General features: G+C 38.7%; 1 protein-coding gene across 1 annotated transcript in view; it reads right to left on the minus strand.

Moving 5' to 3' along the window:
* LOC125261673 (sialoadhesin-like) overlaps positions 1 to 24,462 on the minus strand; it is a 35,334-nt gene extending 10,872 nt beyond the window's left edge. The window contains exons 1-3 of the mRNA XM_048180232.1: positions 24,090 to 24,462; positions 23,694 to 23,756; positions 23,224 to 23,562 (exon numbers count right to left, since the gene is read on the minus strand). Of these exons, the coding sequence (XP_048036189.1) occupies positions 23,224 to 23,562; positions 23,694 to 23,748 (394 nt within the window). The 5' untranslated portion in view covers positions 23,749 to 23,756; positions 24,090 to 24,462. The remainder of the gene's footprint in view (positions 1 to 23,223; positions 23,563 to 23,693; positions 23,757 to 24,089) is intronic.
* Positions 24,463 to 24,669: the final 207 nt, after the last annotated feature.

A 24,669-nucleotide genomic window follows, 5' to 3' on the forward strand; every position in this document is an offset into this window, starting at 1 on the left:
TGGCCACAGATGCTGGTGATACCTTGGCCTTAGTGCTTTTAGATTTGAGCTCTGCTTTTGATTTTGTTGACCACAAGATTCTTCTATCTCGGCTTGAACACTGGTACAGTGTTGAAATGGTTCCAATCTTTTTTGTCAAACAGAAGATTCAGTCAATTTAGGTGTTCATTCATCCTCCGTGGCCCACGTTACCTGTGGTGTACCCCAAGGATCAATCTTAGCACCGTTATTATTTTCGCTGTATATGTTACCCCTGGGATCAATTATGCATAAATTTGGGGTGTCGTATCACTGCTACGCGGACGACACACAACTTTACATACCTATTAAACGTAAGGATAACTCGGCATATAAGAGATTAGAAGCTTGCCTGCATGAACTCAAATTATGGCTTACAAATAATTTTATGATACTCAATGATGATAAAACCCAGATCATTCAGTTTGGGCCAAAAGAGCACCCAGATGAAGATTCTATCAACCTTGGTAACCTCACACCTTATCTTACCTCTGATGTTAAAGATCTAGGATTTCACCTAGATAATGGTCTTAAATTAGACAAACAAATTAACACCATAGTTAGTACCAGTTTTTATCATATTCGCAAATTAGCTAAAGTCAAACCTTTCCTAAGCAGGAAAAGTTTGGAAATAGTCATCCACGCTTTTATCTCAACTCGACTCGATTACTGTAACTCTCTGTACTCCGGGTTACCTCTCTCTTCCATCTCTCGCCTTCAAATGGTCCAAAATGCGGCAGCCCGTCTACTCACAGGTAGCCGCAAATATGACCATATTACACCAATCCTACGTTCTCTGCACTGGCTGCCAGTACGACACCGTATCAACTATAAGATTTTGCTATTCGTTTACAAAGCCCTCAATAATTTAGCTCCTAAATATTTATCTGATTTGATTACTATGTACAATCCTTCGAGATCACTTAGATTCCAAAATAGTCATCTTTTATTGGTACCACGATCCCGTCTGCAATGCAGGGGAGACCGAGCTTTCGCAGTAGCGGGCCCTAAGCTGTGGAATAGCTTGCCACCACCAGTCAGAACTGCCTCTACGTTTGCTGAATTTAAATCCATGCTTAAAACACATCTCTTTTCTTGCACTTTTAACTGTTGATAATTTGTATGTGTTTTTTTTTTTTTTTTTTTTTTTCTTATGTTCTTCTTTCTCCTCTTCGTTTAATCTCTATGTACAGCACTTTGGCCAGCTCAGGCTGATTTTAAATGTGCTTTATAAATAAAACTGAATTGAATTGAATTGAGATTGATTTAAAAGAGTATTATTGTTCCAAGTAAATATTTTTTGAGAGGGATGAGTTTCTCTCCAACTGTCAAGTAACGAAAATCGTTGCATAAACCTCTTTAAGTACAAACTTGAATTATCAGGAGATTTTGGAGGCCATCTGTCTAAAACGTTATTCAAAGCCACATTAAAATCCCCTCCAAAAACTAAAAAAGAGTTTGGATATTTGGCTAGCAACATCAACACATGTTCTTCCACTTGATCAATAAGATTTTCGTTATCTTTTTGTTGATTAAAACCATAGATATTAACAATAATAACTGTTACATTCGAAATTTCCAATACAAGACAGATATAACGTCGACCTGGATCACAATCAGAGCATATAATCTTCCCATCAAAATGGTTTTTAAGGATACAAACACCAGCCGAGTTACTTGTTCCATGAGCCATCCATAAATCAGATCCCCACTGAGATCTCCAGAAAACGTAATCCTCTTTGGTTGAGTGGCATTCTTGCAGAAAATAAAAATCAGATTTAAATTGTTTAAGAAACAAAAAAAATTGCTTTCCTTTTTGTAATGTTTCTTAACCCTCTAGTGTTAAAAGAAATAATAGATAGAGACATAAAAGAGAAAGAATAGCCTACTATAAGTAGATTGAACTAGTCTCTGAAAATGTGTTAACTATACAGGCAAAATGATGAGAACAGCAAACTCTATTATTACAAATGAAGTAGTGCAATTCAGAATTTAAATGTCAACATCCATAGAACCTAAGTAATCTTTTATCTTGTAAATTCAAATTTCTTATTTTTATAGTATAAATACAGTCAATATAATAACAGAACCAAACAAAGTCCTTGTTTTTTCCATAAGGAATGAGAGTTACAAAAACAAATTCCCGAGATTAGAATGCCTTTAGTTAGGGCTGCACGATTAATCGCATGCTATTCTCACGCGCATTTCGTCAGTAAAGCCGGTTCCCTGATTACCGCTAAATCACCATCACCTGCTTTCAAATGAAGCGGCATTTAATAGACGGAGCCGTAGGTCACTGAAAAGCCACGCAATATCGCGTTCATATCGCAGATGAATCGCCTGCGATAATGAACGCGATATTGCGTGGCTTGTCCGTGAACTACGGCTCCGTCTATTAAAAGGCGCTCCGTTTAAAAACAGGTGATGGCGATTTAGCGGTAATCAGGGAACCGGCTTTACTGACGAAATGCGCGTGAGAATAGCATGCGATTAATCGTGCAGCCCTACCTTTAGTCATAACTAAAGGAGAAAAATAAATAAAATAATAATAGTATATTTAATAGTATTTATATTTTTATAATTATATAAACAATTATAACTTAGGATGGCAGTAATTATAAAAAATTCCTTTAAAATACCAACTAAATTATTTTTTCTTTGTCATCTTTAAAAAAAACAAAAAAAAAAACAAAAAAAAAAAACAAACAAAGAAAAATTTAAAGGCAACAATCTCGAGATAATATAGACTTTCGTTAGCCCACTGTTTCAGTACATAGTGAAACAAGTATCATGTATATCCAGGTCAGCTGCATGAAGTTTCAGGCTGGAGGGAATATTTCGATTCCTTCTACAAACGCCCTACCTCCAATAAAGTAAGCACGCTTGTTGTTTTGTCTTGCTTTTTCTACTGCCGGCCATAACTTGTTCCTCCTCTCTTTATCTGCAGGAGATAAATCCTCAGATATTTTCAGGCCATTTTCCCTGAGAAAAGTAGACTCCTTTGCTGCACGCCACACAGCGTCGCGGTAGAGCCGGGAGGCAAATTGAACAATAATTCCTCTGATTTTGTTCGGTTGCTTGCGACCAAGCCGGTGTACAATGTCAATGGCAATTGGAAGTTTGTCCTTGTCCTCTGGCAGGAGTCGCTGACACAAATGGATAACCTGCAGACGAACTTCTTTCTCCTTTTCTGGAACTCCATAAATTCTTAAATTCCATCGTCACAAGTAACTTTCCAGATGTGCTAATCTTCTCTCTTGCTCAAAGGTAGTTTGCTCCATTTTGCTCACCTTGGACTCCACTGCTCCGTGCTCCGTTTTCAGACAGTTAACTTCCTCGCTCATGAATTCGATAGCTTCCTTGACACTTGTGATTTGCTTGGTATTTTCATTTATTACCTCCTTCATGTTAGTAATCGCGCGTGTGTGTTTTCTCCTATTATTTTCTCCAGGGAATCTGACCGAGTGTTATTAATTGAGAAAGTGCTCCAAATTGTGAAAGTACGTCAGCAATATCAGATTGTTCAGTCTTTCGTTGTTTGGCGGCAGGAGATTTGCATGGCGTGTCTAAAAGTGCTGGGAATTCTTCCTCGCACAACATGAATTCGTCAGAGATTGCATCCAAGTCTGTCTTGACGTAATTATGCAGATTCTCTGTCGCAAGTTTATTAGAGGCTTGCAGCGTTTCATGATTGGATTTGATTGCAGGATTAGCATTAGCTTGCGAAGGGCTCTTTGTTTTTCTTTTTTCGGACTTGCCCATTGTGTCACTCTTTACTAGTAAGACATTTGTCTATAGATTGCTATAGAAGTTAAAAGAAAGTGATATAGTCTTATTCTGACAGCACTAAAAGTCAATTTCACCATTTGAGTTTGCAGAGCACATCAACTCACATGTTGCTAGAGCGCCATCTTGAACCACCCAGATTTGTATATCCTCCTGGTATAGACCCTTTTCACAATGACGTCAGTTAACTTCCGCCTATCCGCAAAGCAGTGTATCAGTTGTTCCGTCTTACCTTAGCGACGGCGACTTCTCGGGAAAATGCTTTAATAACTTTAAATGCGAACTGTTTATGTCAAGGATTTACAGTCGGCTTCTTCTGGTAATGATATTTATTATTTCCTTTCTGTAACTGCCTTGGTTAGGGTTTCCACGAGCAGAAACTTTAGCAATGTTGTCATTGAATTGAGTTTTATCACAACGATTGTGTGTCCACACAAATCTGTTAGCCTATTCGGAATAACAAGAATATTGTCTTTAAAAACAAATCTTTATTTTTAGAAATTGGTAGGCTATGATAATGGATATTGTTCTTGTGAGATTTATTTACGAGTAATGGACATCTGGAAGTAACGTCCACATATAATACTCCAAAGAATTAATGGTGTGAAGATTTGAGTAGCCTATGTGTTCATTTAATGTTATTCCCTGGAGAAATAATTTGATTTCGTTCATTTAATGCTGCTATAACAATGAGTAGTTGTAAGTCCTCTGTATATTTTCATATGCGACGATCTTGTTCTGCAATAAAGAGACCAATGATGACAATGTTTTTTTAGTATGGTAAAAATGCCATGCACATGAGTCAGTTTTTACAACATTAACAGTCTTCATGTAGAAATAGTATTATATTAAACACAATTTGTATTATTATGTATGCCATATTTATCGAAATAAAAGTATAAAAAGACTTTGATATTTAAAAAGAATAAGCTTATGTTGATCTTCATTGTACATGGGCCTGTATAGGCACTGAAATAAGTAGTACATTAAGCTTTGAATGATTAGTTTTTTACTGCACGTAAATGTTGGAAACGCTTTTATTTCACAAATATATACAAACAGCTTAATCTGCAATAAAGACAGCAAAGTTTGCAAGATACGGGCAGCAGAAAGTGTATGTATGGCTTCAGTACGTATTCAACTCTGTGGTGTTGGTGGTAGGCTATTAATATGAAGCAGGCCACAGCAGGTGAACGGGATACATCTTTTTCTTTATTCTCTTAACACCCATGCAACTTCTCATTATTCTTTTTCCTCCCCTAATATAACATCTGTTTCCCCTTAGTGGTCTCAGTAAGTATTGCACTGAATAACAGGACACCACATCTCCCCCATTACGTAAAGCTATTTCACTTAGTATCAATTAACTCAAACACAGTTATTAATTTCAATATGAACCAATAAGCTTCCACCTTATTACGACTACGTTCCTTTCCAGTAGTTAAGCAACTGCAGTTACATCCATTAAATTCTAACTCTTAGGAACATTTTACTTCTCCATAAATTCAACAGAATAACAGCATCATAACATGACTATATTCAACCTCCATCTGTGCTATACCTACATACAGTCAATCCACTGTATACCCTTATTTACTCTCATAATATTTCATCCAAAAAGGTGGTTTATGCTGTCGAACAGAACGTCTTTCTGTACTCTGTTCAGTGGTTGGAACATTTGTAACTGACACATCAGCAGCAGACAAATCTGAGGTCGGCTTTAGGACCTCTGGAACCAAGGACAAGTGAGAAGAATGCCACAGTCGTCCATCTGCCAATCTGTACGTGCTTGGGCCCACTTGTTTCTCTATTTCCAAAGGCTGTGTGAACTTTGAATGTCCTTTGGGAACATGCGTTGGTTTGCGTACACGCACTCTATTCCCCACCTGAAATGTAGGCACTCGAGCCCCACGTTTCGCATCAGAGTATTGCTTCATTTTGTTTTGACGAATTGAGACTCGTTGTCTGACTTCCTGGTCCTGTGTGTTACTGGAGTGAGGTGTAAACACAGTAAGTTTAGTTCTCATTTTCCTTCCGCACAACAGTTCAAAAGGTGAAACACCAGTCATCGCATGTGGGGTAGAACGGTAGGTTTGCAAAAAGTCCAAGACTGCTTGTTTCCATGGCCGCTTCTGTAGAATGGCCATTTGCACACAGTCCTTAAGAACCTTATTGAATCTTTCCACAGCCCCATTGGCTGCAGGATGGTATACGGATGTTTTGGTGTGCACAATATTCCGTTCATCCAAGAAAGCAGTAAAGATGGAAGAGGTAAGTTGCGGTCCATTATCTGTTACCAGACATTCAGGGTTTCCATGTCTGCTGAAAACAGAATTCAGGAATCCAATTACTACAGATGTCATAATGGAGGGTGTAAATGCCACTTCAGGCCATTTTGAGTAATAGTCTGTCAAACTAATGGCGTATCTACAGTCATAAGCAGCTGTCTCAAAGGGTCCTACTATGTCCAAGCCCATCTTCAACCATGGGCCATCAGGGAGAGGCACCGGCTGTAACGGAGAAGCAGTAGTCTTTGCCGTCCTGTCTGACTCTTGGCACAATGAACATGCTCCAATCTGAGTTTGAACCATAGCGTCCATTCCTGGAAACCAATACAGCTCACGCAACCGCTGTTTGGTCCTTACTATACCCTGATGATTCTCATGGGCTAAGGTGACCATGGTTCTGCGCAATGTCACTGGCACCACCAACCGTGAACCCCGGAACACTAGATTGTTCGTCACACAAAGCTCATGTCTCATTTTGAAGTACGGTTGCAGCTGGGAATCCAGGGCTTTTGCTGAAGCTGGCCAACACTTTTTAATCTAAGCATGCAGGGCAGAAAGCTCAGTACAGGCCATAGAAGCAGACTCAAACTCCTTTGGAGTAACTGACGTAAGACACATTGACAGCAACGCAACTAGCTCAGGTTCTGTGTCTGAATTCAAGTCTGTGGTAGACGGCAAGGGCAACCTTGAAAGACAATCAGCTGTACAGTTCAACGAACCTGCACGAAAGACCACGTCATAATTAAAGCATAGCAGGCGCGCAGCCCATCTAGCTATGCGCATTCCAGCCCTGTCCGCTCCTTTTGTACATAGTAGTGTCGTGAGAGCCTGATGATCCGTTCGCAGTGTAAACTTGCGCCCCCACAGATAGGTCCTCCATTTTCCACCGCCCACACGCATGCCAAAGCCTCTTTCTCCACTGTTGCATACTTCCTTTCAGTCGGAGTTAAGGATCTAGAGGCAAAAGCGACTGTACGCTCCATGTTGTCTGGGTGGATTTGGGTGAACACTGCACCAAGACCATAATCTGACGCATCTGTAGAGATTATGGACGGTAAATCAGGGTCATACAAAGCTAATGCAGGGCTTGAAATCAGCAATTGCTTCACATTGACAAAGCAGCTCTCCACTTCCTCATTCCACTGAAATGGTCCCTCTTGGCGGAGGCATGCACGTAATGGTTCAACTATGGTAGCATAATTGGGTATAAATTTATTATACCATGACAGCATACCCAGGAACGAGCGTAGGGTTGGTGCATCTTTAGGAGCTGGCGCTTGTACAATTGCCTGTAAATGCTCAGTATCTGGCTGAACGCCCTGTGCTGTAACCAAGTGTCCCAAAAAGCGCAGACTCTTCTGCCTAAATTGACACTTTTGTTCGTTCAACCGTAAACCAGCCTCCTTTAGTCGGTTCAGTACTGTGTTCAGTGCAACGTCGTGTTCCGCTTCTGTGCGGCCAAAGCAAATGACGTCATCGAGGTAGTTCTGCACGTTTGGTACACCTTTGAGTATGCACTCCATCATCTTCTGGAATACCGATGGTGCCGAAGCCAAACCATACGGTACCCTGCAAAACCGAAACAGTCCTTCGTGCATAATAAACGCTGTTAAATCACGGCTCTCAGGATGTAAAGGCACTTGATGATACGCACTCTCAAGATCAATGGTGGATAAGATCGTAGACCCAGCTAAAGCAGTCAATAATTCCTCCATGTGAGGCAGGGGGTAACTGTCAATTATTACAGCCTTATTTGGTTCCCTGAGGTCTACGCACATTCTTATGCCACCTGTCTTTTTCATTGTAACCACAATTGGTGACACCCACGGAGATGCATCAATTCGCTCTATAACTCCAGCAGAAAGTAATCTGTCCAACTCAGCAGACACAGCTTTTCTCACAGAAAAGGGAAGGCGCCTTAGTTTCTGTCGTACTGGCACAACTGAGTCTGACACTTTGACTTTATGCATAAACCCTGCAACACAGCCTACTGAGGAGTCCACTTGAGTAGAAAGCTGTAACACTGGTGCTGAAGAGAAAGATGCGGAGGTTGTAGCAGGCTCTGGCAGGATCGTATCTCCTTTAATGCATAGTTTAAGGGCTGTTATGAGATCCATGCCCATTAATGCAGTCCCTTTATCCACCACATAGAAGTTCACAGAGCACTGGCGGCAGTCTTTTACAACTGTTGCGTGCAAGCAGCCAATCACATTAATTGGAGTACGTGAGTAAGTGACTAAGCATGCTGCAGGTGGCTGTAGAGGTACTTTCTCAAAGTAGTCATCATATATGCTCTTAGGCAGTACTGAGACAGAAGCGCCAGTATCAACAGTCAGTGTAACAGGCCTCTGAATTGCACCAGCTTTGACCTGAACAGTACAGAGGAGTTTAGCGCTTACATCCTTATCTTGTAATAACAGTAACGTGTACTCAGGCATTACTAATTCATGCACTGTGTGAGTTTGCGTTGTTCTAAAGACACGTGCAAAATGTCCCTTTTTCTTGCAACTTTTACAGGTTACCTTGGCTGCTGGACATTCTACTGCATTTGCAAGGTGTTTATCTGATCCGCAGCAAAAGCAGGTACGTGTAGCAGAAGTAACCGTCCGATGCGATGTGAATGGAGCAGTCGAGCGCGCGCTGGCCGTTCTATTTTTAGATCCCCCGGCGCCGCGTCCACGTACTTTTGCGTGTCTATGCACACTCATAGTCTGTACGGAAAAGTTCTGTGTACTCGTTATTGCTTTAGCACGCTCTCCCGCGGATTCAACTTGTTGTGCAATTGTAACCGCATCCGTCAATGTTAACTTGTCATGCAGCAAAAGTCTCTCTCGGATACGCGGATTAGTGACGTTTTCCACGAGCTGGTCACGAATCATATCATCTGCGTTTGTAAACTCACAAGTAGACGAAAGTTCTCTCAGTGCAGCAACATACTGAATTACAGACTCACCAGCTTGTTGAGTTCTTTTCCGAAATGTGTGTCTTTCCATAACCACGTTCAACTTGGGTGTAAAATGAGCATGTAAAGCCGTAATAGCAGAGGCCATTGTATCGCCCGTTTCTGGTAACGTGTAAAATATTCTCTGCCCCTCCGTGCCCAGGCAATGTAACAGAAGGGCTCTTTTCCTGGCTTCCGACCATTCCTGTCCTTCAACGTCGATCACTAGCAGATAATTCTGGAACATTCGCTCCCATGTCTTAAAGGGAATCGCGGGGTCACCCGGAGCAGGCAAAAATAAGTTAGGAAATGGTGCAGACGATGCCATCTTTGCAGCAATTGTGGGTCGCCTAGTCGCCAATTTGTGGTGTTGGTGGTAGGCTATTAATATGAAGCAGGCCACAGCAGGTGAACGGGATACATCTTTTTCTTTATTCTCTTAACACCCATGCAACTCGTGCTTCTCATTATTCTTTTTCCTCACCTAATATAACATCTGTTTCCCCCTAGTGGTCTCAGTAAGTATTGCACTGAATAACAGGACACCACAAACTCCTCCGACTTCAAGCAGCAAATCGCGTCGATTGGTAAGTTTGTTTGAGATCTGCGGCTGCCAAATACCTCACCTTGAATTTACATGAAATTAGGCGACTACAATCATCCTTTAACCACATTTGTGGCATATGTACAAATATTGAGTGCACTTCATTCGAGTCGCGCTAGTATTCTACTGTACTGACGGAAGTGATGATACACTACATCGAGTCCTAACGGAAGCTGTGTGACGTCATGTGAAAAGGGTCTATTGTCATTGTAGTTGTCAATCTCACAACCAAAACTTTCAGCCAATGCCACGATCCAACAACATGTGTTCTGTTTCTTCCGCATGCATGCACATCTACACAGACACATCAGTCTCGAATATTATGCAGCAAGCCATAAAATAATCGAGAAAAAAAAGCACAAAAACGGCTGAGATGCCAAATTCAGCGGCAGCTGAGGTAACATGACGGCTCACAGACAGCAGAGCAATCCACCTGTCACTCAAGTGACCACGCCCTTAATTATGCAGAACTTTAAGGCTTAATATAATTTAAACGGATAAGTTATAAAAAAATTCACCCCCCTCAGAGTTGTCATGAAGGGCAAAAATAGCAGTATAGACCAAAACCACAATTTGAACCAACTTGTAAACATGTTTTTTTCTGCTATAGACCTTATGTAGCCCCGCCCCTTTTCAGCGCTGCGCTAGTTGTCTTTTGACTTCCGGCTTGTATTTCCACAGCAATCGTATGTATTTATGAATGAACTGCTCATTTTAAAATCTTCCCGTTCTACTGACATTTGCTAAGACACCCGCTTTAAACATTACAATGCTCATGATAACTTTTGTTAACTCTACAACACGTAAATCCACTTCACCAGCTAATTATTCTTCAACAGCGATGCCATAGAAATATACAGGGCTACCACGAAAACGGAAGTTCAAAGACAATATTCTAAAGATGGCGGCGCGCATGTTTCTCTGGAAAATAAGGTCTATAAACTTGGTCAATTTAACATGGGACATGAGTTTCTGCTCTCTTTTGGAGCCTGTCCCTAGCGGCCAGTCGATGAATCGCAGTTTAAGTTACTTCCGTATTGGCTTCACGTGAGAAAGGGGGAGGTTGCCGCTTGGTTGCGCTTTATCTCGGGTTCACTGAAGAAGTTACCATAGCAACGGCTAGCGTATCCTGCTACTAGGCTTGTTTGAGATGAGCAAATTCTGCGCAGAACCGATCACCGGTGATCACCGCCAGATGCATGCCGGTTAGAAATGTGTCCGAGGGTGGGCCGCCTTGCTCTGATGTCATGCCGACGTGTGTCAAAAACCTCTCGCGAGTGCGAGGCGGACGTGTCGGATTCTGCAGTCGAGCGCAGTTGCTCTCCACCGACTGCGCTGACCAAAAGCACGATGGGAAACGACTTGCTGACGACACAGCTTAAAGCTTATTGGTTTAAACAACCGTGATGTATTGATCTGATTTAAAATGTTTGATTTTAAAACTCTAATATCATGTTTTTATGTGTAAAAATAATGTGTGAATATTCCCAAACTCTCTGACACAGTGATCTCTCTATGGGTTATGCGAACGTTGTCATTTATAAAAAAATATATAAAAACATGTCTATAATTAAAGTAAAAATGATCGATACACACATCTTTCGAATGGAAATAAATAACAAGTACTTTGAGTGTATTGTTCATTATGTTTATTTTCATATAAAAGCAACAGAACTTAAATTACATCCAGTTTATCAGCAACACAGCGCACGAGTGTGAATCCCACGATATCCGCCTTTGATCTCATAGGTTCTGATCCACTACGAGAACAGAGAACTGTTCGTCTTGCCTGCACTTTTTTCACTCCTCCCTTAACTGCAGCCGCCTACTCTCGGCTGAACTTCAGGCGAGGCTAGGCGCATCTCAAACAAGCCTAATATGGCGGCGCCTTCCCGAAATGCAATGCAGAGTGAAAACATCGTGACGTAATTTTCATTCTCTATATTACCGTAGGTCTACTATTACAGATTGGGGGGTTGTCCAAGATGGCATCCTGCTAAGTTTGCTTTATCGTGCTCTGCTGACAAATCTACTTTTAACAGCCAAATTACACTACTTATATCTCTGATACATTTATTAGTTTCTATAAATACCTCATAGTGCTCCCCGAGATTTTAAATATGAAGTCTGTCGCAGATAAAAGGAAAGAAAAAGAGATGTTGCGCGCTGCACGTGTATCTGATAATGTGAGCCATCACAGCTATGCGTCTCCCGGTGAGATCTTCTTATCTACTTCGTTTCCAGAGAGCCCTGGTAAGCCCCCTACAAAGAAAGGTAAAGCAGAAGACGACGCCGTGATTTCCACTCTCTCTCAGCTGATAAATAATCGTTCGGACGCCCTGGAGAAAATGGTGGGGGACAACGCTCTTAAGATTGAAGGACTAAAAAAAACTGTGGACTTTGTATGTGCTGAGCTGAATGAAATTAAGGGTAAGGTTGGCCATGTTGAAACTAGACTAAATACAGAGGAAAAGAAGATGGAACTCTGCGAAAAAAGAATTGCAGATTTGGAAAGATACTCTCGCCGCTGGAACCTGCGTTTACATGGAGTACCTGAAAAAGAAAGTGAAAATGTCAGAGCCGAATCTATCAGCATTTGTGCAGCCACCTTTCCAGAGGAGGGCAAGACCCTTCCAGATAAGATTGATACTGTCCACCGCGTTGGAAAGAGACTTCCCAATTCTTCAAGGCCGCGTGCGATCATTATCCAGTTTTCCTCACGCGTGACGAGAGATGGTGTGTGGAGAGCGGCGAAATCGTCAGAGTTCCTGCGGGCGAACAAGCTTCGGTTTACTGAGGATCTCACTGCTTTTGACCGAGAAAGGAGGCAGCTGCTATGGCCGGCTGTTGAGAAGGCCCGCAAGGAAGGGAAAAGGGCGCATTTTGTGGGTCATCGTGCATTCGTCGAAGGCTCTGAAATTAACCCTATGTAAGTCGGCCAACTGACTTACATAGGGTCGGCTTTTTTTTAGCTCTACCTTTTATTGTGGAGCAGGACACATTTGAAGGCTGAAAATTTACTTGACTTGACCTTGTTGTCAGCTGCTTTAGTATTTTCCACTTTTCCACAAGTAAGCTTCTTATTCGCTGTTCATTGTTCAGAGTTCTATTTTTATTATTATTATTTTTGTATGTCTATTTCTGTTTTTTCTCTCAATGCCAGAGGTCTAAGAGACATTACTAAACGAAAGGCTTTGTTCCTGTATGCCAAATCGTTCAAGACTGACTTTTGTTTTTTTCAAGAGTCCCACTCCGTTGCCAGCGATACTGCATTTTGGAAAAATCAGTGGAACAATGACGTTTGGATGGCTCACGGTTCGGAGCGTTCAGCGGGAGTTCTGACTTTGAAAAACTTTTTTGCTGGAGAGGTTTTACACCATTTTAGTGACCCAAGTGGACATTTTTTGCTTATGGTCATTTGTTTAAATAACACTGTGGTAATACTAATTAATATCTATGGTTACAATAGTTCTCATGAAAATGACTTACTGCTTGAAGTGATAGAAGAGAAGATATTGCTGTGGCTTAATGCATACCCAAATGCCTTAGTTTTCATTGGTGGGGACTTTAATATTGTGCCTGATAATAATCTTGATAGACTACCACCTAAACAGTCTGCCTCTACAAATTCTAAATTAAAGATATTTATGGACAAATTTGATATTATTGATATTTGGAGGGAGAAATTTCCAAGCATTAAATCCTACACTTGGAGTAACAAAAGTTGTTCTAAACAATCCCGCATTGATTACTGGCTTGTTTCACAATCTCTCAGAGATTTTAATGTTTCTGTTAGTATCCTACCTTCCCCCATGACTGATCACAAAGCAACTCTTTTTCAATCCCCTCTATCCTTAGCTCTCTCTTCTTCAAGTCCTCGAACTTCTTATTGGAAGCTTAACTCTTCTTTGCTTAAGCATGACCAACTGAGAAAAAATATTTTATTTTTGATTGAGTATTACTGGATCAAAGCACAAAAGGAAAATAAATACAGCCTCAATTGGGAGCTTCTTAAACACGAACTTGGCAAATGTGCTAGAAACTTCGGCAGCCATCAAACTAAACTTAAAAAATGTGAAGAGGAGACTGTCATTTCCAAAATAATGACTCTCTGTGGTAAAATGCAGGATGGTCTGTCAGAAGCTGAGTTGGTAGAACTTACTGATCTACAAACTCAATTAGACTCAATATATAAATTTAAGGCAGAAGGCTCTTTTATTCGGTCTAGAAGAAGATGGTTAGAGCAAGGAGAGCAAAGTACAGCATATTTCTTCAGAATGGAAAAGAATAATTATAGAAGTTTAACTATTAATTCTTTAAATATCAACGGTACTGTTATTTCTGATCCTACGGAAATTGGCACATTTTGTGCAAGCTTCTATTCTAATCTTTACCAATCAAAATACTGCAAGGACTCAGCTCTGTCCTTTTTCCAGTCTTTGAAGGATGTTAGGACATTATCTAATGAAGATAAGATCGCCTGCGATAAAGATATATCCATTGATGAAGTAATGGAGTCTATTGAAGCTCTTAAGAACTTCACAGAGTCCCCGGGCACAGATGGGCTGACAGCCGAACTTTACAAACACTTTTCCCTAGAGCTAGCACCTTTCTTGCTTAAGATGTATTTGGAGAGTATTGCTTCTGAAACACTTCCACCTACTTTATCACAGGGATTACTTACTTTAATACCTAAACCTAAGAAAGACATTTTATTGATTGATAACTGGCGTCCAATCTGTTTGTTAAATTGTGATTATAAGATATTAGCTTTGTTACTGGCTAAAAGACTGAAACGTGTTCTGGGTACAATAATAGAAGAAACTCAGTCAGGTTTTATTCCTAACAGCCATATTGCTAATAATATATGCCTAGTTTTAGATTTGTTAGACTATGATGATCTGATTAGCGATGAAAGTTTTATTCTTTTTTTAGATTTTTATAAAGCCTTCGATTCCCTTGAACATGATTTTATTTTACAATCCCTGTATAAATTTGGTTTTGGTGATTTCTTTTGCAAAATTGTCCGAACTTTATACAAAAATGGCAACTGCTCAATTAATCTTAAATCTGGCACTTCTCCAAGATTTAATGTGTTTAGAGGGGTTCGCCAGGGTTGTCCGGTATCGCCTTACTTGCTCTTACTAGCTGCTCAGCTCCTTACTTCTTCTCTGTTGAGTAGTCAACTAAAAGGTATCAATATAGCTGATAAACAGATTCTTATAACCCAATTAGCCGACGATACTACACTCTTTTTAAAAAATGACTCACAGATCCCTATCGCTCTTGATCTAATTCAACTATTTTCTAAAGCTTCCGGTTTATTTTTGAATTTAAATAAATGTGAACTCCTTCCCTTAAAGTCTTGTTCTGCTTCTTTCCTGCATAGTATTCCAGTTAAGACCGAAGTGTGTTATTTGGGTGTGATTGTTTGTAAAGATGGTAAAATGAGAGGAAAATTAAACTTTGATCCAGTAATTACTAAAGCTAATAAAAAATTTAACTCCTGGCTCCAAAGGGACTTATCTTTACGGGGAAGGGCTCTCCTCGCTAAAGCCGAAGGTGTTTCTCGATTGACCTACCCTGCTCTTTCCTTGTATGTAGATAAGTCAATTTGTGTGAAGGTTGATAGAATGCTCTTTGACGTTTTATGGAAACACAAGAGACATTACTTAAAAAAACCTGTTGTCATAAATAGCTTTGATAAGGGAGGTCTTAACTTTCTTGACTTCGCTTCTTTAAATAATACGTTTAAGATCAATTGGTTGAGGCAATTTCTGACTGATTCTGATTCCATATGGAACACTATTCCTAACTATATCTTTTCTAAAGTCGGTGGTCTTCCCTTTCTCTTAGTATGTAACTACAATATTTCTAAATTGCCCATCAAATTATCAAATTTCCATAAACAGATGCTTTTGGCTTGGCATTTAATTTACAAACATAATTTTAGTCCCCACAGGTATTTTATTTGGAATAACCATGATATCTGATATAAAAATAAAACTCTTTTTTTTCCAGATTGGTTTACTAACAATATTCTTTTGGTTTCTCAACTTTTAAATTCAAATGGTCTTTTGTTTTCTTTTTCTGAATTTTTAGCTAAATATTGTATTCCTGTCACCCCACGAGACTTTGCCATAGTGATGGATGCTATCCCTAGTGGAGCTATTGCTCTTTTAAAAAACTCAGGAGACTCTTCACCTTTTTTACCTCTTGGGCTCATCCTTTTGAGACAACAATAGGGAAGGTTTGTTTTTTGTCCAGTCCTTCTCTCAGGAATAGAAGGATTAGACAACTCTTTCAGAATGATATCATCACTGTCCCTTCTGTAATATCTTATTGGAGTAATTGTTTTAATAATATTACCCAACAAATATTTAATCACTAATAAGGTTAAAGAGGTTTCATTTAAGTTGTTATACCGTTTCTACCCTGTCAATCTTTATATCCAAAAAATGTTTCCTGAGAAGGATTCTCTATGCTCTTTTTGTGGGGCGGAAGATGAGTCTATCCCTCACCTTTTCTGGGAGTGTGTTCATGTAGCTATTTTTTGGAAGAAATGTTGTTTATTTATACATGCTTCTTTTTTTGAAAATTTTTCTTTGACATTTAAGGATGTATTATTTGGATTATATAACTCCGATAAAAATCTAAAAGACAAGTACTTTCTTATAAATCTATTTATTTTTCTTGCCAAGTTTTTTATTTTTGTCTCTTAAACCTCTTTTTATTATTTTTTGTCAAGATTTGAAATGTTATTTGGGCACTATTTCCTCTTCCAGCAATGTCAAAGCCCTAAAGTCCAATTCGTTGTGCACAAAGTATAATATTTATGCCTTTTTATGATGTTCAAAGAAGAAGGAAAGGGAAAGGAAAAAAGGATAAGAAAAAAAAAAAAAGGACCCTTCTCTTCTTTTTTCAGTATAATTTAAGTTCTATTACCTCTGGCTCATAGGGTTTTTTTTTTATTATTATTATTATTATTTTTTTTTTTTTGTTTGTTTGTTTGTTTTCTCCATTGTTCATATATTTATTTATTTTCTCGTTTGTTTCCTTACTGTTTTTGTGTTTGCTTATAATTCTATTGTTGTTATTCTTTGAACTGTAATTTTTGTCTCTATATATCAATAAAAAAAATAAAATAAAATAAAATAAAAAAAAAAGGTCTACTATTACAGTGTTGCTATTGACGACGGACATTATCAGGGAATCCGCTTGTTAAGTCGTGACGTAAGGAACGCCGTTTCCGGGTCCAACCCTCTACTCGTTTCACTTGAGAATGCCATCGACGGCCGTTTATGAGCGCTATTTATTCATTTTAAACATCAATCATTTAAAAAAAGTTAAACATTTTAAATACTTACAGTCTACACAACAGTCTCCCTGTTTGCAGGGACAAATATTAATATTTTAACGATTTATAAAAGATGAATCATTGTCTGGCCATCTGGAATTTTGGTATGGAGATAAAGGTTATAATTATATATATTTTTGTAGTATTACACCACATCGTGTATGTATATTAGCATCATTTGTTGTTTTCTTGTGGTATGGGATAGAGCGTTTTTTTTTTTAAATGTTATTTATTTTTTTATTAAATGTTTAACAGAAGAAAAAAAAAACAAGCAATAACAACAATTGTCATTGTCATATAACAATAAAACAATACGCCAGAGTCCAGTCTTTCAGTCCAGATTAAGTGCCAAGTCCTTAAACACATCCATTGTTCTCAAAGCCTTCAGGTTTTTAGAAAATTCAATAGAGTCAAAATACATTTTCATCTCATGTTTAAATCTTAAAAAAAGAGGTTTGGTATGGGATAGAGCCTTAGGACCCGGAAGCGCTGCCGCGTGACGTCAGACTTAACAACCGGATAGAGACAGAGCGACACGCATCATAATCTGAAAACCACGCCCACCGGGGGAAAACAATCCAACCGTCTCCATTGATTTGTATTGCGTGATAGGGATGGGCATATCGATATAAAGTATCGATATATTGATACTGACGTTGAGTATCGAAAGTATCGATACTCAAATAAAAATATCGATACTAAGGTGTTTTTTTTTTTACTAGTGATTTTGTTTAATTAACAATAAATGTAATGCATACAATATGCATTGAATTGGACAAATAACCTAGCCTATGATAGCGAAAATATGTGTTGTAGAACTATTTTCCTGCTCATCTGAACACACAAATGCTGCAAGTCAGAACCAATCAATCACAGAAAGCGTTCACTCACTGCCGACTACATTCAAACGGCTGCATGCATTTAATATTGTTAGAAACCATTGATGCTTTTGGGAAACGCAGCCCAGAACAATGCTTAACAGCAGACAGAACAACATAATATGTTTGAGTTATTTCACAACAAACAAAATTAAATAGTAGCCTACATAGTTTTTTATTTAAATTGAACATTAAAAGTTTGTATTGATGTTCTGTTCTGTAACTACACTGTCAGAATACAAAGTTTGCATTTTATGGGTGCAACAGCCTGTCACTGGCAGTCCCTTATGAAACTGAACCATTACTACAGTGACCATAGTTCAGCTAAGCCTATAGTATTTGTAGATTTCCATGGTTACCACTACAAATAAACATTTTAACCATGTGTAAACAAATTAAAGCGTTCACCGCGCTCTCCCAGCTAATAAGGTGCAATGACCTATATTTCAATTAAGGAGACAAAGAAGGTCTGCACTCTAAAAGAGACTTTAATACAAGTTCACAGGAGATAAGTCAACAAACGTTTCGGCTCTTCGCCTTCGTCAGTGTCATGTGTAAACAAAAATATAATCTAATAAATAGCAATTAAGGTGTATTGAATGTTAAAATACCTTTCAAATATAATGTTAAGTGGGTACCATTACCCATTTTACTCATAGTAATTCAATAATTTAAGGACTTAAATTATTAATAATTTAATAACTTAAATTCAGACTAGAGGTATCGTATCTGTATCTATATTGGCGATTTTGGCCTTGAAAGTATCGGTATCGTATCGAAAACAAAATAAGTGGTATCGCCCATCCCTATTGCGTGAGGCTGCCTGCTTGTCATTGTCATTGACTTATAACAACAAACAGAACAAAGTCTAAAAGCTGCTGTGTGACAAAGTGTGCAGCAAACAAACTAAAAAACCCAGAACCAAAAACCCACACGTTTTTATAAGCTGTCGACCCAAAAAACGAGCGTTTAAGGACACAAAAGTGGATACAGGCGATTGAGACAGAGCGTGACATGTTATATTACACTGAGAACTACGCCCACTGGAGGGGAACGTAATCAGTGACAGGAAATATAATATATAAAACTGACATTTGGATATTTGACTTAACAGTGACTAAATGTTTACTGCACACGTGGACATACTGAGGCAAACTGAGTGTCAGGATCCCAAAATTTACCCATTCTTCCTGCTGATGCTTCACTTCTTATTGCCTTAACCACTTTTGTCTCCATAAAGGCTGGCTTTTACGGTTCGGTAGCTTATGAAAATTTTAGTTCTGGGTTTTTTAGCTTGTTTGCTGCACACTTTGTCACACAGCAGTTTTTACTGACGTTCAAAAACAAAAGCGCGAGGACGCAAAAGCTGCAGTAGATCTCATCTTTTCAATGAGAATGGTTTAATTTGTAATTATTCTGAGTTCTTAGTAAAGCATGGAATTCCTGTTACTCCAAAAGAATTTGTGATTGTGGCAGATGCAGTGCCACAAGGAGTTCTTATGCTTTTTAAAGGGATTTCTTTTTCATCCTTTTGTGACTCGGTGGATATATGTAAAACATTTGTAGGTAAACAGTGCCTTTATTCATATAAATCAAAAAACAATAAGAGAATTAGAGTCTTGTTTCAGGAGGAATGTGTTTCTATTCCATATGTAATTTCTTACTGGAATGGACTTGTAAGTGACATTCCCTGGAAAAAAGTTTGGATATTACCTCACAAGTATCTGATAACTAACAAAATAAGAGAAATAACCTTAAGTTAATTCATAGGTTTTACCCAGATAAGTGTTCTCTCAGAAGACTTAAGAATGATATTAATACCCTCTGTTCTTTTTGTTTAGAGAAACCTGAAACTAACTTACATTTATTTTGGAATTGCTCTCACACACTGACATTTTGGTGTGACATTTGTGACTTTATTAAATGTTATGTGAATCCAAATTTCAAATTTACATATAGAAATGTAATTTTTGACTTTCATGAATGTGAAAAGAAAAATAAAGTGCAAAGTGCAAACCTCTTTTTTTTTTAAGATTTAAACATGAGATGAAAATGTATTTTGACTCTATTGAATTCTCTAAAAACCTGAAGGCTTTGAGAACAGTGGCTGTGTTTAAGGACTTGGCACTTAATCTGGACTGAAAGACTGTTGGACTCTGGCGTATTGTTTTATTGTTATGTGACAATGATGATAATTGTTGTTAGTGTTTTTTTTCCCCTTTTCTTTTAAGCATTTAATAATAAAAAAAAAACATTTGATTTGTGACTACCATAGAGTGTTTGCGACATGCCGAATTTGAGTTGCTGTGTTGAGTTAGATTCAGCGCGACGCTTTGGAGGATGGACTTGTAGATCAGGGGAATGTTTGCAGTGATTAAACACTTCAATTTCATTCTGTAACTCACATAAAATTATGTTTTGCTGGTAATGTAGCACACGCGTCATTTTGTCTGTTCTGTATACTGATTTTTGTAATGTTTTAAATAAATTATTGTGACTATCGTACATTTAAAAAAAAAAAAAAAAAAACTGCAGTAGATCAGATTACCTGGAAGTCTCCGTAACTGGCAGATTTAAGGAAACTTAAGCTGCATTCACATCACCTCGTATTTACCAGAATCTTGAAATGACAACACGTGACGTTATATTCGGAGCTGTTCACGTCCTTTTGGTCCTTGGACTGGGAATTATGCGTTTCCATGGCACCACTATCAATGCCTAATAAATCAATCTACAGCGGTCAGGCGGTACAGCGGCCACGTGGTACATCCCACTGAGCAAATTACGTCCAGAAGACGTCTTTTTGAGGTCTTGTCTCAGGTTGAAAAGACGTCCACTGAGGGGCCAGAATGAAAGTTTTTATGACGTCTTTTTTGGACGTCTTCTGGACATCCGATATAGACGAACAAGCAGAATCACCAAAGGAGAAAAAGCACAATTTTTAAGCCACCATCGTGGAGATGAGTGTTTGCTTTAGTTGGGCTCTTGTCCCTTGCCTTATTAATTTTAGAGTTTGTTTGGGCTGTTAACTCAGTCATAACAGCCAGACAAATAAAGAGAAATGATCAGGTGATGGTTATGTTTTCACATAACCATTATTTGACCTGAATCACTGAACTCATTTAGAGCCCAATCTCTGAGTTATATTAATGTTACTAATTACAGCAGCACTGTGATTCTACAGCACAAGATCAGCTTTATCAAGATAATATAAAGGATTTCACAAACAGTTGTTCTGAGCAAAAAAAAAAAATCTTTCTCTTAGGCACACACAGACATCAAGAATCAGCCTGTGAATCTCAATGACGGTGACAAGCAACATATTCTGATCAACAGATCAACTCTGAACATTAGAAAACAAGCTACTAAAAAGTCACATAAACAGAACAAAATAAAATATGAGAATAAAGGAAATTACTAAGACAATTAAGCTCATAATTTATTCATGCAGCAATGCATGATGGGAGCCATGGATGAATTTTGATTGGTTGCTCCCAGAATGCACTGCAACATGCTTTTTGATGGTCACCACTGTTGAGATTCACAGGATGATTCTTGATGTCTGTGTGTGCCTAAAATAAAAGCTTTTTTTTGTTCAACACACCTTTTCTGAAATCATGTGAATCATATTGATAAAGCTGATCTTGTGCTGTAGAATCACAGTGATGCTGTAATCAATAATGTAAATCTAACTCACAGATTGGGCTCCAGATGAGTTCAGTGATTCAGGTCAAACAATGATTATGTGAAAACATAACCAACACCTGATCATTTCTCTTTGCTTGTCTGGCTGTTATGACTCAAACTCTAATATTAATAAGGCAAGGGACAAGAGCCCAACTAAAGCAAACACTCATCTCCACGATGGAGGCTTAAAAATTGTGATTTTTCTCCTTTGGTGATTCTGCGTGTTGGTCTATATCGGATGTCCAGAAGACGTCCAAAAAAGACGTCATAAAAACTTTCATTCTGGCCCCTCAGTGGACGTCTTTTCAACCTGAGACAAGACCTCAAAAAGACGTCTTCTGGATGTAATTTGCTCAGTGGGATGTGGGAGCTTTCAGAAAACTCCCAGCTTACAAGCTGTAATTACGAGCTCTACGAGGACGTGAACGCTCTTTACAAGCTAGAATCTCGTAACTACAGGAATTACGAGGCAGCGTGAACGCACCTTTACCGTCGTTTGGCAAATAAATAAATTACAGACAGTTACATACGCATTACCAATCATGTAGGCTTTATGGTACACCTCAAACAAGGGATTTAATAATATATTTTTTTAATGTTAATATTAGTTGCCGAGTCCACGAATGTCTTGGGTATGCAGAGCATTCGCAGCTTATATGGACCGCACGCCACTGCTATTGTGGTTATATGAAATATTCACAGGCAGATTTGCTTTATGTATTTCCCCGGCGTCGAAATCAGGCACATAAAAATGTCAGGAAACACGATTCCTGGCTGCATGTCAATATCCATGGATTAGGTTTCTTTGACATGTTATAAGAAACACTTTCGAGTCCAACCTTTAGTGTAATTGTTTGTTTTAATCACATTTTCGCAGTTTTCCCTATTAAATCCAGTCATGCAGCAGGTTCTTTTGCCACTCAGTCCAGCTGAGCGTGTTCCGGTGGGAAAGTGACATCAATGCATACTGACAACGGAATGTTGCAAATGACCAATCAGAATTAAGCATTTCAGAGTCTAATCAATGACAATAATATATGGCTCTAAGATAATACAAGTCACTTGTTCAGTTAAACAGTAAAATGAGATGTGAATGATTTAACTTCCTCAAGATTTAAAAAGAATACGAAAACATCAAAACACTCGTATGAAACTCGTGCGTATATTCAAGTGTTCTGAAGGCAAACGACAATCTCTGATGAGAAAGAAACCAGTGCAGTTTATTATTGAGTACAAATCTTGATCTTTCATGTTTGAGTGTTTGAGAACAGCAGTTCACCCTGACCGACGTGAAGATTTGTGCTAAATACGACATTACATTGTGGTTTGTTACTTTGTTTCTCGATTAAACTCTATTGCACACCTTCACAACACTTGAATATCAGTGTCAAATATCAGTCAAAAGTCACATGATTTTAAGACAATTCTGCACTTTTTAAAAAAGCTTGAAGAAGGAGCCTGCTGTCATTATATGAACAAGAACAATCAGGACATTTTATAAAATATCTCCTTTTGTGTTCCAACAAATAAAGAAGGTCATTCGTCAGATTCAGTAACATAAGAAAGTGTTTGATGTGTGTGTGTGTGTGTGTGTGTGTGTGTGTGTGTGTGTGTGTGTGTGTGTGTGTTTCTGTGGTCTATTTCTGAGAGTTCACTAGTTTTACCTGTGACGTCAAGCTGAACTCCAGGAATCCCCGTCCATTTTCCACCATCAATGTTTGTAGTAAATCTGCAGTAGTAGACGTGTTTATCAGCTTCTCTTACATTCGTCAAAGTGATGCTGGAAGTGTCTTTATATTTACTCTGACACCGAACTCTTCCTCTCTTCTCCTGATCTGAACACACATCAGGTGATTCTCCAGGAGTTTTGGTCCAGAAGACTGTTCTGATCACATGACCACGAGGATATGTTAAAGTACAGGATATTTTCACTGTTGATCCCTTTAATGCACAAACATATGAAGGGCTGTAATTCACTCCCCAATCCTGCTGACCATCAACACCTGAAACACAGAAATGAGGAAAATAATTAAACAGACTTTCAGCAACAAACACTGATGTCAGTTTGTAAGTGTGAAGATCTCAATCATCTTTTGTTCAAATATCTGTATAGTGAGTGAAACTGAAGACTCACCCGCAGTCATGATCACTACGATCAGAGGAAGAGACTTTATGAGAGACGACACCATAGTGACTTCTGCAATCAGAAAACTGACGATTATCACATTATGAGCCTCATCTCTATACAACATCACAAACTCTATTTGACAGATAAAGCACATGATGATTTCAGAATAATTCACGGCTCATTGAAGGCTTGACGTGAACTGATAATGTTTCTCATGTCAGGCCTCGTGTGTCTAAAGAGCTTCACACAATATTTACACATGAATCTACAACAGATATTGAGCTTCTGGAGCTCAAATCACTTCATCAAATCAACATTCACCTAAAACAGATTGATAAATATCAGTCGTAGCCCTGCTGAATTATTTTAACTCATAAACAATAATGGTAAAAATGTTCTTACCGCTCTGCAGTGTCAATGTGTCAGTGTCGATGCACAAATGACAAAATCATCATCACACTTTATAAAGTGCATCTAAAAATGTTGGTCTTCCTCTTCCTGTTGATGTGTGACCTCATCTCAACTACACAAGAACAACTGGAGAAGAGAGTTAATGTCTCCAGATGTCAAACACAAGCTTTATCTCTGTAGAGCTCACTATTGTTAAATCTTTGTGAGAGAATATGTGAAAGATGTTTGCTTTGAGAAAGAACAGTTAAAGATGTTCATCATGTCTGCAGGAGCGATTGAGCAGCATCAGAGGTCAAGCTTTACAGCTCATAGTTTCACTTCCTGACACAAACTCTGTTTAACACACGAAGCGATGGGTGACTCACACACATGACCACAGTCTTAACCATCAGCATTGTGTTTAAGTGGGTCAGTGCCAGTTTCTGACAGAAGCACAAGCACTCGGACACCAGACCGACAACAGATACAGGAAAAATAGTATTAATGGTCTAAAGCATGACCAGCAGATCTATTTAATTACGTTGACCATAGTTTTCAAAAAAGAGAGGGTGGGGGGGGTTGGTGTGCAGAG

Source organism: Megalobrama amblycephala, unplaced genomic scaffold (genome assembly GCF_018812025.1).
Source record: "Megalobrama amblycephala isolate DHTTF-2021 unplaced genomic scaffold, ASM1881202v1 scaffold458, whole genome shotgun sequence".
In the NCBI taxonomy this organism is placed as follows: domain Eukaryota; kingdom Metazoa; phylum Chordata; class Actinopteri; order Cypriniformes; family Xenocyprididae; genus Megalobrama; species Megalobrama amblycephala.